General features: G+C 44.0%; 1 protein-coding gene across 1 annotated transcript in view; it reads left to right on the top strand.

Moving 5' to 3' along the window:
- col24a1 (collagen type XXIV alpha 1) overlaps positions 1-14,216 on the top strand; it is a 151,022-nt gene that overhangs the window by 70,826 nt on the left and 65,980 nt on the right. The window contains exons 21-25 of the mRNA XM_078285863.1: positions 3,925-3,978; positions 6,229-6,282; positions 9,118-9,162; positions 10,686-10,739; positions 11,565-11,609. Coding sequence (XP_078141989.1) covers positions 3,925-3,978; positions 6,229-6,282; positions 9,118-9,162; positions 10,686-10,739; positions 11,565-11,609 — 252 coding nt within the window. The remainder of the gene's footprint in view (positions 1-3,924; positions 3,979-6,228; positions 6,283-9,117; positions 9,163-10,685; positions 10,740-11,564; positions 11,610-14,216) is intronic.

The following is a 14,216-nucleotide window of genomic DNA, read 5'->3' as shown; positions in this document are numbered from 1 at the left end:
AAATAATGTGCATTCACGCGACTGTGATCTACTTTGGATAAAACAGTTTACTAAATGGCAAATGGAATCTATTATCACGTAGCAGAGACGGAAGTCTTTTCCCCGTAAAGAACCACACGATGGCTGCTAAGGTTTAAACCAGACACAGCCAGATGTGGGAGGGTCTTTGTCACCGAGTGGCAGGGAAGACGACTCCAACAAAGCTGCCACATCCACCTCACCCGAGCTCACTGGTCTCCACTACAGTGCTAGTCTGGGCTTGCATCAGTAGTCATAACACGCACTTCATGTCAACAAAAAAGCCCCCAAAAAATGATTGCATTTTTGATCTCTTGTGAGTTTTCCCCTGTATGCTACCAGATGTAAAGGACACACTGGCACAGTCGAGCGAGGATGTGGAAAGCTCCATGCAGATGGTTGCGGCGGCTGTGGTCCTAACTGGCTACCACAGAGTTGCCACATACACCCTGCAGTCAGTGGGAAACAGCCATGCTGAAGCCCTGACTGACTTAAGTGGAGGAGCAGAAACAAAGGAGAAGTGTATGGTCCCTCCAGCCCTTCCCTCTGTCTGTCGCAAGTTTGAATTTTGATGTGGCAACGTTTGGTTGTGAGTGAATAACCCTCAGCATGGGCTTGTTTGTTCATAGTGAAAGAATGGAGTACTTTATTGAGTACTTTTTATGAATTATGATCTCTTTGCCCACGTCACCACACATAAAAAGAGGAATGTCCTGTTTTCCTCTCTGATTAGTCAAAGAGAGCGCCGGGAGATGGATGGATGTGTTCTGGTGTGACCCTTGACCTTGTTGGGACGCTGTGTGAAGCTGGTTGAGGGCCTCCAGTTGGCTGTCACGAAACACGGGACCACCTGCTGTTCCGTCAGCCCATACACCCACATCCATGCGCACACACACACACACACACACACAAAATCAGCGAGTCTAATACCATAGTGACCCGTCGATGAGTCATTCTCAGACCCCCAACCCCAGTGTGGAGGCGGAACAGGGAGAGAGAGACTCTTTGTCTCAGTTTGGGAAAATATCCCCCTGTAAATTGTATTTGGTTCCTCGGAAGAATACAGAGGAATATACAACAACAAGCAGACCTGTGTTTGAAGTCCCCGATGCCGAGCTGAAAAGGCTCAGTTGACATGTGTTTTAAGCACAGCCTGAAATGTTATGACGATGTGCTCGCGGGACCTAAAAGAGCCTTAGAGTCTGCTTCATGCACTGCTGACACTTTTCAAACAGATAGGGACCTCAGTTTCCCCTGTCATTCGTTTATGTTATGCTAGGATTTCTGTCCTCCCACCCCGAGCTGTTGTATGCCTCAATGGCCATCAGTCAAAACCATGGAAATGTGACGCTCAAAATCCAAGCGAGTAATGCCTGTTAGGAGCAGGTAATCGCTCACTGACAGACAGCTATTGAGGAGAATGTATCTAAGGTGTCAAACCAGCACCTTGCATGGCTTAGCATCACCTGAACAGGCTGGAAGACAGGCACCTCACACCAGGACCCCTAGAAACAAAAACTAACTAGGAGCTCAGTAAGTAAAGCTAAAGCGTTCTACATTTCATAGCAACCTAAACCTGAATGATGAACCTATGAACCGATGGAAAACTCTGTTCTGTGCCTTTAACACTCTTTAAAAGAAAAAATAGTAATTTTAGTTTAGTTTTAAGTTAGGGAAGTAACATTATAGTCATGCTAATACCTTACAGTAGTTACCAATCTTGCTAGCTAGCTAGGCTAGGTAACGCTAGGTAAAACAACAGCTGTGTAAACAACTCTGTGAAGCTTCTTTTGCTTGCTAAGCAACAGAAGCAGTAAATGATGTTGTGTATGTTAGCAATCATTCAGAAATTTCTCTCTCTGAAGTTGAGTATGATTTCTTGTTGACTCGGATAGCAAGCCTTTTATTTGGAAAGCTATACCTAGTTAAAATTACTCACCAGTTATAAAATGATCAGAGCAGACCCTGTGACTGCTGCTGCTTTGACGTCTTTGCAATTGAGTCTATTGATAGTCATCTTTTGTTTTGTTTTTTTTCCTTGATGAGCAAAAACATGAAAGTCCATAAAACAATTTCTTTTCTGCTGTTTTTCCTGCCTTATTGGAACAACCAACCACACAAAAGTTGACCATGGTGTTTACAGTGTTGACAGCAGCAAGCCGGACTTGGCGGTTACGCTGGAATGACATGGTGATCTCCCAACATGGCCGCTAGGGGGTTCTAGGATGCTTCTGCAATGCCTTGATAGTATTTTGGAACCAGTGCTTTAGGGCTAACTTCTTTGAGTTGTATGAAAATAAAAAGGATTTTTTGACCGGAATCCACTCCATTTTGGAAAGAAAAACCCTGAGGCCTCTGGGAGTTGAAATGTAATATTGCTGTTCTGTGGTAATGCACTTAACATCAGCTCCGCTCTGGCAGACTGCTTGGCTTGTTCTCTGCCTTGTGGGAATCACACATGTGGTCTGGAGTGACAGAGAAACTGGGTGAGGTCAGGCTCCTCAAAGGCATTGTTACATTGTTGCTAAGTGTTACTCTCTTGCTGAGCAAGATGTAGTCACTGCTGAAATGTTGACGCTATATGTTGCTATACCTTCCAGTCCCTCATACATGAAGGCTTGCAGGTTTTGGTAGTTGTGTTGTGTGTCATGCAAATTATACTGGAGGATCAAGGGTACTCTTGCAGCCACAATGTGTGCGCGGGTGTACGTGCGTGTGTGAAGAATAGAACTGCATCTGTTATGGCTAAATAAAAAGCATGTGTCTAAAATGTAGCCTTTGCTGTTTACTATTTCAAAAGTCAGTCAAGCCTCACAACAGCTCGGTCTGTATCGCCTCAGGACTAGCGGTAAGTTTTGTTAGTCAATCCTCAATCCTTTCAAAGTTTGTCAATGTGGGTTTAAAGAGAGGCTTAAGGAAACGTCCTCCCCATTCGCTGATGTCAATACACCGCATGGGTCTACCGTCACGGTTGATGGGAAACTGTTCATGGACTGGCAGAAAGCTGTGAAGTCGAGGATGAACCGCAGGGATCATTCAGAAAGGAGAAGTGGTCTCTCCAAAGGCAAAAGATCCTGAATGGTGCTTTTCAATGCTCTCTCTTACTGGAAAACACAGAATTCCTTCTTTAAATCCTGCAGCAACTGGGTTGCAAACTGTATCAGTAATAACTTGCTACAGTGGAGAGCAGAGGTGATTTCAGTTTCAGTTCAAAACATACAAATGAATACAGAAAATAATCTATTTACAATTACTTCACAGTTATTTCATCATGGTTTGGAAAATGAATTTTATTGCCAGAAGAGTTGGCTAAGATTACCTTTGAGCTTGTCATTCTGGTCCTTTGAATTTAATGAATGAACCAATTAATACATTTTGGAAAGTTGATACGTGTAGAATTTTAACATCAATAAATGAGCAAGTATCAACATCCTGTTTGCTACAGGGAGCAATGGGGCTTATGGGAAAAGTAGTTTAAATTTTGAGAAACACAAAATGTACCTTTAACCTACTTACTTTACCTACTTACTTACAATTACTGCTCTGTTATTTTTTCATGGTTTGGAAAATGAAAGTGTTTCATTGGCAAAATGTTTTTTTCATTTTTTGATCAAAAAATTGCCTCCTGAATTGTTTTTATGAATATAGTATTGACCCCAATTTTAGTAATTACAACAGGGTTAGCCAAGCTTACATTTGAAATGTGGCCTGTCCATGTGACCAGGTGTAAATCTAATGAATGAATCAATGAATGAATTAAAAAAAATCAAGGTTAGAAATGAATGCCACAACAAATGAATGAACTATCACTGCTTACTATAAGTTATACTTGAATATAACAGGGATTAGACATGGCAGGTTTGGGTTGCTTCATAGGTCCTGACCCTGCGCCTCTCTCTCTGACAGGGTTCGAAGGGAGACCCGGGGCTGTCTCCAGGCCAGGCTCCAGCAGGAGACAAGGTAAAGACCCTGCCCACTCCGTCCCAGTCAGTCACAACACTGCTGCCTGTCTGTCTCTCTCTGCACTTCTCTTCTCTCCCTCTCTCTCTTTCTCTCTCTCAATGCCTCTCTTTTTCAGACCCTATCTTATCTTACCCCTCTATCACTCCTTTGACACTGATACTTCTCCTGTGACTTTTTACCTGGACTGGCATTGATGCTTCCTTTCTTTGCACCAGTCCTATCTATCATCCCATTTCACTTAGTCTCCCCTCATTGACCACTATTTTGTCCGTGCTGGATTTTATTCATCAATGAACTGTGTAAAATACTGTATAAACGATGCTGTCATATGGTTTAAAACCTATTGAATAATGATTATTTAATAAACATGCATACCAAAAGCTTCTTTTTACATTTGCGGTGGAAGTGTTTGTTTCTATTAAAATGCTTTCTGTGTGCATTTATTAGCATATTGCTTGATCAATGAGGTGCAGTGTTAGTCTGTTTTCCCTCGGCCCATTTCATTCATTCAGCAACTGCTTATCTTCCTGCCCTCCTTTCTGCATTTCTGACTCACTCCATTATCACAGATCTGTCTGGCTTCATCTCAGCTGGCGTCTCTCTCTCTCTCTCTCCCTCTCTCTCCCTCCCCTCTGTCTCTCTGTGTCTTACTTCCAACCGTCTTCACAATAATTATATTTTTTTCTGAGCCATACTGCGAGATTTCTTGAAGTAATTAAGTTGTTGTCTGTTGTTGTCTGTCCCAGCCAAATTCTCAAGATCTAGACACTCCTAGAAAGCCTCTGAGAAAAACTTTGAAGAGGAATGTTCAATCTTCGAAATTTTCGTGGAATAGCCAAATTGGGGTTAAAGGACGACCAAAATCATATTGTGTGTGTCCAGGATTATCCGACTTAATCCTTGTGTTATCCCCACCCATTAACACAGACCTTCCATCACTCTATAGTAAAAGTGACTCTTTCACTTCTGCAGTAGTTGTTAGTAATTGCCCTCAGGCACCGCTAACTGCTGTCAGAAAGCTTTTCTCTGTTGGCCAGCATCTCTTCATCCATCCATCCTTATCCCTCTCTTAGTATGTCTGCCAGTAATAATCTCCTTCTTCATCTCCGTTCACCTTCTCACCTCACTTTTAATCAGATTTTTCACAATAGCTTAATATTATTCTGCATATGTTTTTGATTAGAAACAACAAAAAGCACAAGAGCTCATTAATGTAGATGGTAGACACTGAACTACCACAGCGCTTTTAAACCAGACATTTTGCCCTTTTCTTTTCAAACCATTAAAAGCTATTGTTACTCTTGACTTATACAAACCTGTCGCACTTGTGAAAATGAAGTTCTTTTCCCCTCTGACATTATGATATTTTACAGGGATTTACAAATCATGCCCTTTCATTCACATATGTACCTTGATCTGAAATTAAGATTCACTCAGAATAAAGTTATTTGCACCTGATTTAATTTACCCAGTATATATGGATTGCCTGTGAGTAAATTCAGTTAATGAGATAAATACCCAATATTTGACGAGAGGATTGGCACCAAAATCTCCTCTGTCTCTGGTAGATAGCTCTGTCCAGTGTGTATGCTAACACTTTAGCATACAGTATGTTCAGTAATCTTAGCTGATTAGCATTAGTATGAAGTATGAAGATAGACTTTTTGGTAATCCAAAAGTTGATATGGGTTTTTATTCTATGGCCTGTAGATTCATAACTTCTGAAAACCAAATCACAGTCTTCATCATTAGTGAAGCCCATTACGAGTCAACAGTGCAAAACTTTAGCTGTCTCGCTAACTTCATTCACCTACTGTGTAAACAAGTCAAGTCACGTTCGAAGTCTCGTGGGAAGAGAGATCTTCTGCCATTGAAACTAGTTCCATAGAGTGCATTTTTTGTCTATTTTACCAATCCTCTAAACAAGCCTGGCAGATTTAGGTGCATGTCATTAAAATGAACTAATCATCTACCCTGAGAGCTGCTACAAGTTCTCGTTTTCTTACTTTTAGGATAATGCTAATTGCCGCTGATTTCTTAACATACCGTATGCTAAAGTGCACCGGACTGAACTATCTGACAGAGACACAGAGATGATTTTGGTGCCAATCTTCTTGTCACATATTGGGTAAAACTCTTTTGGCCAAACTCCCAAAAAGTCGGTGTAGTCCTTCAATGACGGTGTGCATTGCATCCCACTCTCTCTCAAGTGTTAACCTGGTTGCTCTCTCTTCCATTTGTTCCCAGGGTGACAGAGGTCCTCCAGGTCTACCCGGTCAGGATGGATTTGCAGGTCCACTGGTAAGAGTTGACATGTTTACCTGCTTGTGTTGTAACCAGCCGCTGATTCGTGAAACAGAATCTGTCGGAAACAAGTAGCAGAGTCAGAGTAGCTCAGTTTGCTGATGCACTTAGGCTACTAAATTCACAAAGAATACATGGGCTTACTGCTCCTATTGTACTTTTACAACCATATTTTTCACACCTCACCTCACTTTCTTGTTGTCTATTTCCATGGTACAATCTTAAAAAAAAAACATCTCCTTAAAAACTCTGTTAAAAATACTCTGTATTGATGTCAGACAATAGGAGGTATGGCAAGTAGGTATAAGTGTTAGCTTAAGAGTTAGCAGCATGCACACTCGTACAAACGCGTACACACACACACACACACACACTGTATCAATGTTCCCACTGTGTAATCCCCCTATGTGTTAGCCACAGACATTAGCTGAGGCCTCAACAGAACCCTTACTTTGGTCAGTATTGGGTTACCCAGTCAGAGAGAGCCTGGAGCCCACCCTGCTCTGTCTGCCTGCTTCTGTCTCTCCCTCTCAATCTCTCTCTCTCGCTATCAATCTCTCTCTCTGTCTCTCTCAATCTCACTCTCTCTCTGACTTTATGTCTGTCTTCTCTGTGGCTGCTCATTTTTCTTCATCACTTACTGTATCTGCCTCCCACTGTCTCTTTTCTTTTTCACTGTCACTCCATGTCTCTCGTTCTATCAGTCTCTTTCTCTCTTCATCTCTCTCCTTCTGTCTGCATGTATCTCCTCTGGGTCCCTATTAGTCTTTTTTTCTTTCCTTCTGTTTGTGTATGCCTCTCTATATCCCTTGCTGTCTCTCAGCCTTTCCCTCTGTCTTCTGTGTCTCTATCCCTCTCTCTCTCTCTCTCATTCTGGGCTGGCTGGTACGATGTCTTTGGCCAGGCTCCTGCCGCACCTGAACCTGATAGGCCCTGAGGTCAAAGGTCATCCGAAAGAGGAAAGGCACTCTGGCCGGGGTCAGGGCTTCAGTGACACGCACAATATCTCATGCCTCCTCCGACGAGTTGTCATGCCAACGGAAGAAGAATTTCATGCACACACTCTTAAATCAAATGGAAGACACAGGCATTTTCCCCCTGTCCATCAGCACGCACACACACATACACACACACACACTCGGTGTCTGTTCACATTTACATTCGGGAGTTTAGCTGACACTCAACAGGACACACGGCTGAGATCGAACCCATGGCCTTTCGGCTACAGGACGGTCTCTCTAGGCCGCCCTGCCGCCCAGATGGCTACGACTATACAACCATGTAGCCTCCTATTGAAGCTCTGAGTCTTGTCTCCACATAGCTGGCCTTCACCTTGCCTCCCAGGAGGCCCGCCCAGTGTTTGCAGTAGCTGAACCTAATATACCCAGCACATGAACTGTGCCCCCGTCAAGTATTTTCAGAGGAAATGACTGGCTCGGGGCCTAAGCTCTTCACCCCCAAGTGGGCCTTTTATTGAGTGTGAAGGTTCATGTGTCACAACCTCGGAAGCACTCGGAGGACTCAATGGTCCCGTTCACTGTCCCAAAAAGATACTGACCCGGCCCTGACCTTGTGTTTTCGAGCTGTAAACATCTGTTGTTGATAATCACGTCAAAGGGAAAAATAAAAGGGCTTAAGAAAAGAAAAACTCAGATTTAACGAACAATAAATCCTGTTCAGTTTACAAAGAATAAGTGCTTGTTTAACTAAATGCAGGATTTGGCCGCGGGACAAAACTGTGGATTAAAGCGAGCCAACTTTTCAAAGAGCTATATCACTTTTATTGAATTGTGCATTAATTTTATAGAAAGTTGTTATGTTTTAATTGTGTCGTATTAGAGTTTCGTTTTTTTAATTTCCCCCTCTTTGTTCACTGCATTAGAGCCATGTTTGTGAAACTATTGGCCTGGATCCAGAATGGGTCATGGACTGGTTACTGTTTGGTCCCCACAGGAGTAGTAATGTGTTTTTAATGAGCCTATTCTCTGGAATATGGATAACCTGGATCTTGCAGCATCCTGTTGGCTGTGCTCTAGTAATGGAATTTATCATGGAGTTTAACAACAGAAGCCAGAAGGTATAAAACCTCAAAGTCATTTTATAATGAGGACTATTATTGATGCAGCACAAACATGATACCATCTACTGTTTTCATACAAATATTTGTAATTATATTATTTGAGTTTAAGATCATGTCAGTTGTTTCCACACTATTATGACACAAAAGAAGTGTGTTTGTGTATGTTTGTGGTTGCGTGTGCGTTACCATATGTGTCAGTGTGCATATGTGTGTCTCTGTGTACACACACACACCACATGCACCAACCCATCCCATCGTACCTTGCCCCCTCTCTCTCCCCCCTAGAAAGGCAATACAAAAAATGTGGATCTTTGACACTGACCACTAAACACGTTTTTAAATGGCACTCTGGGATTTGTAGTCAGAATTAGCCTGCTATGCCCAAACAAGACCAGGCCAGGTCAAGGGTCATTCACCACGACCTTGGCTCTTTAGAGTGGCACCAGACTGCTGGCTGCAGGAAGGAAGCTCCAGAATGTATCCTGGATCCCTTGAAGTCCCTCAGGTGTCTGGTTTCGGGATGATTGCATACTAAAAATACACTGCACATATACACATACACGCACAATGTAAAGCAGTTTGTGCAGTTTGTACTATTCTTGCAATTTGTACTATTATTCTCATTATTCATGTAGGATCACGGTTTTATGATTGTTATAATTTTGACCTATTTGCTTGTTTTCCATATTGTTTGAAGTGTGATGTCTGTGTGAAATATACTTAAAACACATTTGTTTTGCTCTGTTTTCAAGGGTCCTAAAGGCTATCCAGGACCACCAGGACTACCAGGAGAACAAGTAAGTGGTGCTGTATGTGTGTGTGTGTGTGTGTGTGTGTTTTGCAAGAGAGAGTGTGTGTGTGTTTGTGTGTGTGTGGTGAACCACATTCGTCTCATTTTGCCAGACTTCATCAGTTTTCATTAGCACTGACGGGCCACATGTGACGAGCAATGCAAGCCCTAAAATCAAGGATTGGAGACACATACTCTCTGATACTTGCTCTGATGCCACTCTGTGTTCCTAGGTCACAGCATGCGAATACATACACAGAAATGGAGTTCACACATACACACACACACACACACACACCACACACACAGCTGTGCCTTGTGCGTCACCAGCCAGTTACATCAGTCCCTCAGCTGTCCCCTCTAGTCAGCGGTTCCTTTTATCCTCCATTTATCCCCCTCTCCGTGATGGAAAAACTCTTCACCTCATCAAAATGCTAACAATTAACACGCCCCGTAACACAGACCCTCTACACATGTCCAAATCAGAGTGCGCAAAGCATAGCGGCTTATGGAAGAAGAAAGCCGTTAATTTCTATGAGCTGCTGGGATTACTTCAATGCCAGGTGCCACTCTGTCCCTTTGATTAGCCAGGCTTCAGACCATAGCGTTACAGTGGACACAAAGATTCCGTCCTGGTGTATCATGGTATTTTTCTTTGTTAAACCTAATGTCAACAGGTACAGTTTATGGTAGCCTTGACAAAAATATAAGTCGCATTTTCACAATAGAACAAGTAAGCTAGCCAATTAGAGCAGAGATCCAACAGAAACTTTTATTGAAGAGGTAATATATCATGATGTAAAGTGATACTGCTTGGTCAACATGCTTTTTTGGCTGGAGAATGAAATGTGTTACGATACTGGTTGCTCACTCGTAGCGGCGTTGTCCATCGTTGCAATATTGAAAATGTGACTAGGTGGAGGTGGGGTTATGGAAAGTATGGGCCAGAAAGTGAGTTTGTGAAAGCCAGAAATCTCGGCACCTGGTGAAGTAATAGTTGTGCTGTTGGTTTTGATTAACAATCCTATCAAACCCTTGCAGATTTACTTACTTACTTACTTAATGCACTTTTAAATGTCCCAGATGAATGGCAGCTCAATAATGAATATGGTTTAAACACTGCTGATTCTACCCATTCAGGCTCTGTGATTCAGGGGTAAAGGGAATTCTCTGGATAAGAGCGTCAACTAAATTCTTAAATTGTAAAGTGTAATTTTAACAGTGAGCTGAAAGCACACTATAGCGAGCCAGTGAGGGTGGGTTGGGGTGGGGAGGGAGTAGGACTGGTACAGTTACTAGACAGGGTGGGAGGGGAGGAGAAGGGGGAAGGAGGGGATGAACAGTGCTTGTTTTATTCCTCAGTTGGCAGCGCTGGTAGAGGTCTGTGTTTCTCCTCTTTCACTTTATCCATCCATCTAATCTCCCTATTCACCTCTCTCTCTCTCTCTCTCTCTCTCTCTCTCTCTCTCTCTCCCTCTCTCCCTCTCTCTCTCTCTCTCTCTCTCTCTCTCTCTCTCCTCTCTGCTGCAGGGCGTGCCAGGACCTCCAGGCGAGGCCGGGGCTGCAGGTTACCCTGGCAGGCAGGTGCAGTGAAAAATACGCTTCCGATTCCTCCATCCATCCTCTTGGGTTCTCCACTGCTATATATCTAGAATTCCACTCAGAATATATATACACAGCCATATAAACAATTATTTTATAGTACACACTCCTCCCTGTGCTCCTATCCAGCTTGTGTTTGGAATCAGGAAGTAAACAATGACTGTAATTTCTCCATCCTCTTGGGGTGTTTACCATTCTGCCCACAATTTAACACTATAAGTAATCACATGCTGGAGAGTTTCCTAATCTTTTCTTTTTTAAGCCAGGAACCCAAGCTAAATAAATTCAGTCTCACCCGTTGACCCAGGCTCATTAAAACATACTAGTGCTCTTGTCCTGTGTGGGCCTGAAAAGAACGAGCCTGTAGTGAAAGAACCTCAGATATAGTCCCAAAAAAGAGCCACTGCACCCAGAAATACTGAAAAACTTTATATATGCCACCTTCTGTTCTCCCATCCACCTTATATTTAGAATCAGGAAGTAAACTTTGGCCCTGACAATGAACTGAATAAATGAATGAAATTGTGACAGATCTGTGCAATGTGCGGACTTTTGGAATATTTAAACCATGTGCATTGCCAGCAAGGCGGACCAGGAAGTATAATGTTGCGACCTGAAGTATGAACAGCATGTGTTTTCTCTTAGCTGTCTGTCAATCAAGCCTACTGTATCTCTCTTATCAGGCCAAACTGACGCCGTTGTGTGACTGATGTGTTTAGGTTTTCCCTGCCATGCGAAATACGACCACTGAGCCTGTGCGTACTGTGACAATACCCCCTCCTCATCAGAGTCTTTCCTTTGTTGCAGGGCTTGGCTGGGCCAGAAGGTAACCCGGGGCCTAAAGGTGTCCGTGTAAGTACAACTCGCTCTCTGCGCCTGTCTGCCCTCTTTTCCCTCAGCAGCGCCAGAGTGAATACTTCATTTCCTGAAAGGATTAGGACAGTGTCAGGCCTGCAGCCCTGCTCCAGAGGGGCTGGCCCAGGATCTGAGTTGTGTTTCTGACATACCGGCTGATGGGAGCTGCAGACTCCTCGTGGGGGCTGGTCTGGGGTCTGTGTTGTCTCTCAACCGGGCCTGTCTGGCTCCTCTTGCTGTGGATCATTCCTCAGGAAGCAGGAATGCCCCAAGAACAGGAGAACAGAGAGAGAGGAGAAGAGGAGGGAAGACAAACAAAGCAGCGAAAGTATGAAAGCATAGGGGAAGGGGGGGCAAAGGAGCTAGAGAGAAAAGGGACGTAGGGGGAATGTTGCAGCTCAGAGAAAGAGAGGAGAGCTGGGATAGAGTGAAACAGGGAGGGTGAAAAAGAGACAGACAGACATACACAGATAGGGAGTGAGTCAGAGAGAGTTACTCAAATTACTATAGGTGGGAAAGACCTAAGAAATCTCCTAACCTTTTCTATTACTCCAGCATGGAAAAACTTCAGTAGTCTTCAGTGACTTTGTATCCCTGGCAGATATATACTGTATATGCGGTTGAGCCAGTGAAAGTTTATGTTTGCCTGGTATATCTCCAAAAGGAGGCGCCCAGGGGGCATCCTTAGCAGGTGTACTTTTCACCTCAGCTGGCTCTTCTCAATGCAGAGGAGCAATGGCTCGACTTCAAGGTCCTCCCGGATTGCTGAGCTCCTCACCCTCTTCCAGCCACCCTGCAGAAAAAACTCCTTTCAGCCATTTGTATCTGTGATCTCACTCTTTCAGTTGCTACCCAGAGCTCATGACCAGAGGTGAGGGTTGGAATGGAAGTTGATAGGTAAATCGAGACCTTTGCTTTGCTTTGTGGCTTCAGCTCTCTCCTTGAACGAGCTTGACTTAATGCCAAGAATGCGAACACAGCTCTTGATCCAAGTGTGTAAAGACAGAATAACTAACAGCAGCAGGCCTGGCACCCAATATTCCTGCAGAACCTCCCACAGGATACCTCAGGGTCATAGTCATAGGCCTCTTCCAAATCCAGAGGACACATGTAAACAGGATTAGCAAAGTCCCATGACCCCTTGATGATCGGTGAGAGGGTAAAAAGGTTGTCCGTTGTTCCGTGACCAGGATGGAATCCATCAGCCGGAGTTTCCTCTCCAGCACCTTGGCATAGGCTTTCCCAGAGAGGCTGAGCAGTATGATCCCCTTTTTTGAAGATGGGGATACTACCCGTGCCAGTCTGTCAGTCCAAAGGCACTGTACCCAATTTTGCCGCACCTTGAAATCCACATACTGAATAGACATGTCAACCATGTCACCCAGTGATATCCAGAACATATGCGAAGGAAATGGACTCAGAACCTCCACAATCTTACAGCACTGCCTCCTGAATAGAGGACATGTCTGTCAGATTTAGGAGTTCCTCAAAATCTTCTCTCCAACCTCAAATTCCTCCCCAATCAAGGTCAGCGTTTCCCCCTCCCCTGTTGACAACAGCCTGAATGATGTCCTGCCTTTCCCTCTTCCCCTCTCCGAATGGCATGCCAAAACCTCCTGAAAGCCTCTCCAAAGTCTTCAGTCACTTCCACAAAGGAGGTTTTAGACAAGGTCCATTCCGACTCCATGTCCCCAACCTCCTCCGAACAGAGTCCTCCACCAGGCATTCCAAGCACACCCTCACTACATGGTTGGGTTTACCAGGTCTGTCTGGCAGCCTCCCCTGCTAACTAATCCAACTCACCACCAGATGGTGATCAGTTAACAGCTCAGCCCCTTTCTTCACCTGAGTGTCCAGAACATATGGACTCAGGTCTGATCAAACAACTACAAAGTTGATCATTGACTTTTAGCCTAAGGTGCTCTGGTACTAAGCACTTGTCCCTGGTACTTGTCCCTACCAGAAGTACAAGGGTCCCAACAACACAGCTCCCAGGGTCACTGGGGCACAGTAACCCCTCCACCACGATAAGGTTGCGATTCCGGAGGGGAATGAGCCTCCATGTATTTGAACATGGTGGTTGTTATAGACAATCCATGGCTAGCACAGAAGTCCAATGACAAGGCACCGCACGGATTTAGATCAGGAAGGCCATTCCTAATCACACCCCTCTAGGTTTCCCTGTCATTGCCAAGGTGAGCGTTCAAGTCCAGTCCAACTCCAGCAGGAGTTGATCGGCGGAGACCTCTCCATCAGTACACCCACTGATTCCAAAAATAATTGCTCTTAGGCATGTACATGCAAACAACAGTCAACGCAGTGAATTCATTTTTACATGTTTTGCTTTGGAGTGCTGTACTCTACTTAGCTCCTGATGGTTACATACTGAATTGTATTTAGAGTGGAGATCATGCGTGTAGAGAGCGTGATCTTGAAAGCGAACCAATCAGATAGCAGTGTTCTCCTAATATTACATCATAGAGCTTGTTTTTAACGAGGAAAGACCTTCACTGACTGACACACATAGCACAGAGGGAGGTAGGGAGGGAAAGAGGGAATGTGTGAGAGAGAGGTATACATACTAGTAACAAAAATATTGTTGAA

Source organism: Centroberyx gerrardi, chromosome 9, assembly GCF_048128805.1.
Source record: "Centroberyx gerrardi isolate f3 chromosome 9, fCenGer3.hap1.cur.20231027, whole genome shotgun sequence".
Lineage (NCBI taxonomy): Eukaryota > Metazoa > Chordata > Actinopteri > Beryciformes > Berycidae > Centroberyx > Centroberyx gerrardi.
This window is presented reverse-complemented; position numbering and strand designations above follow the sequence as displayed.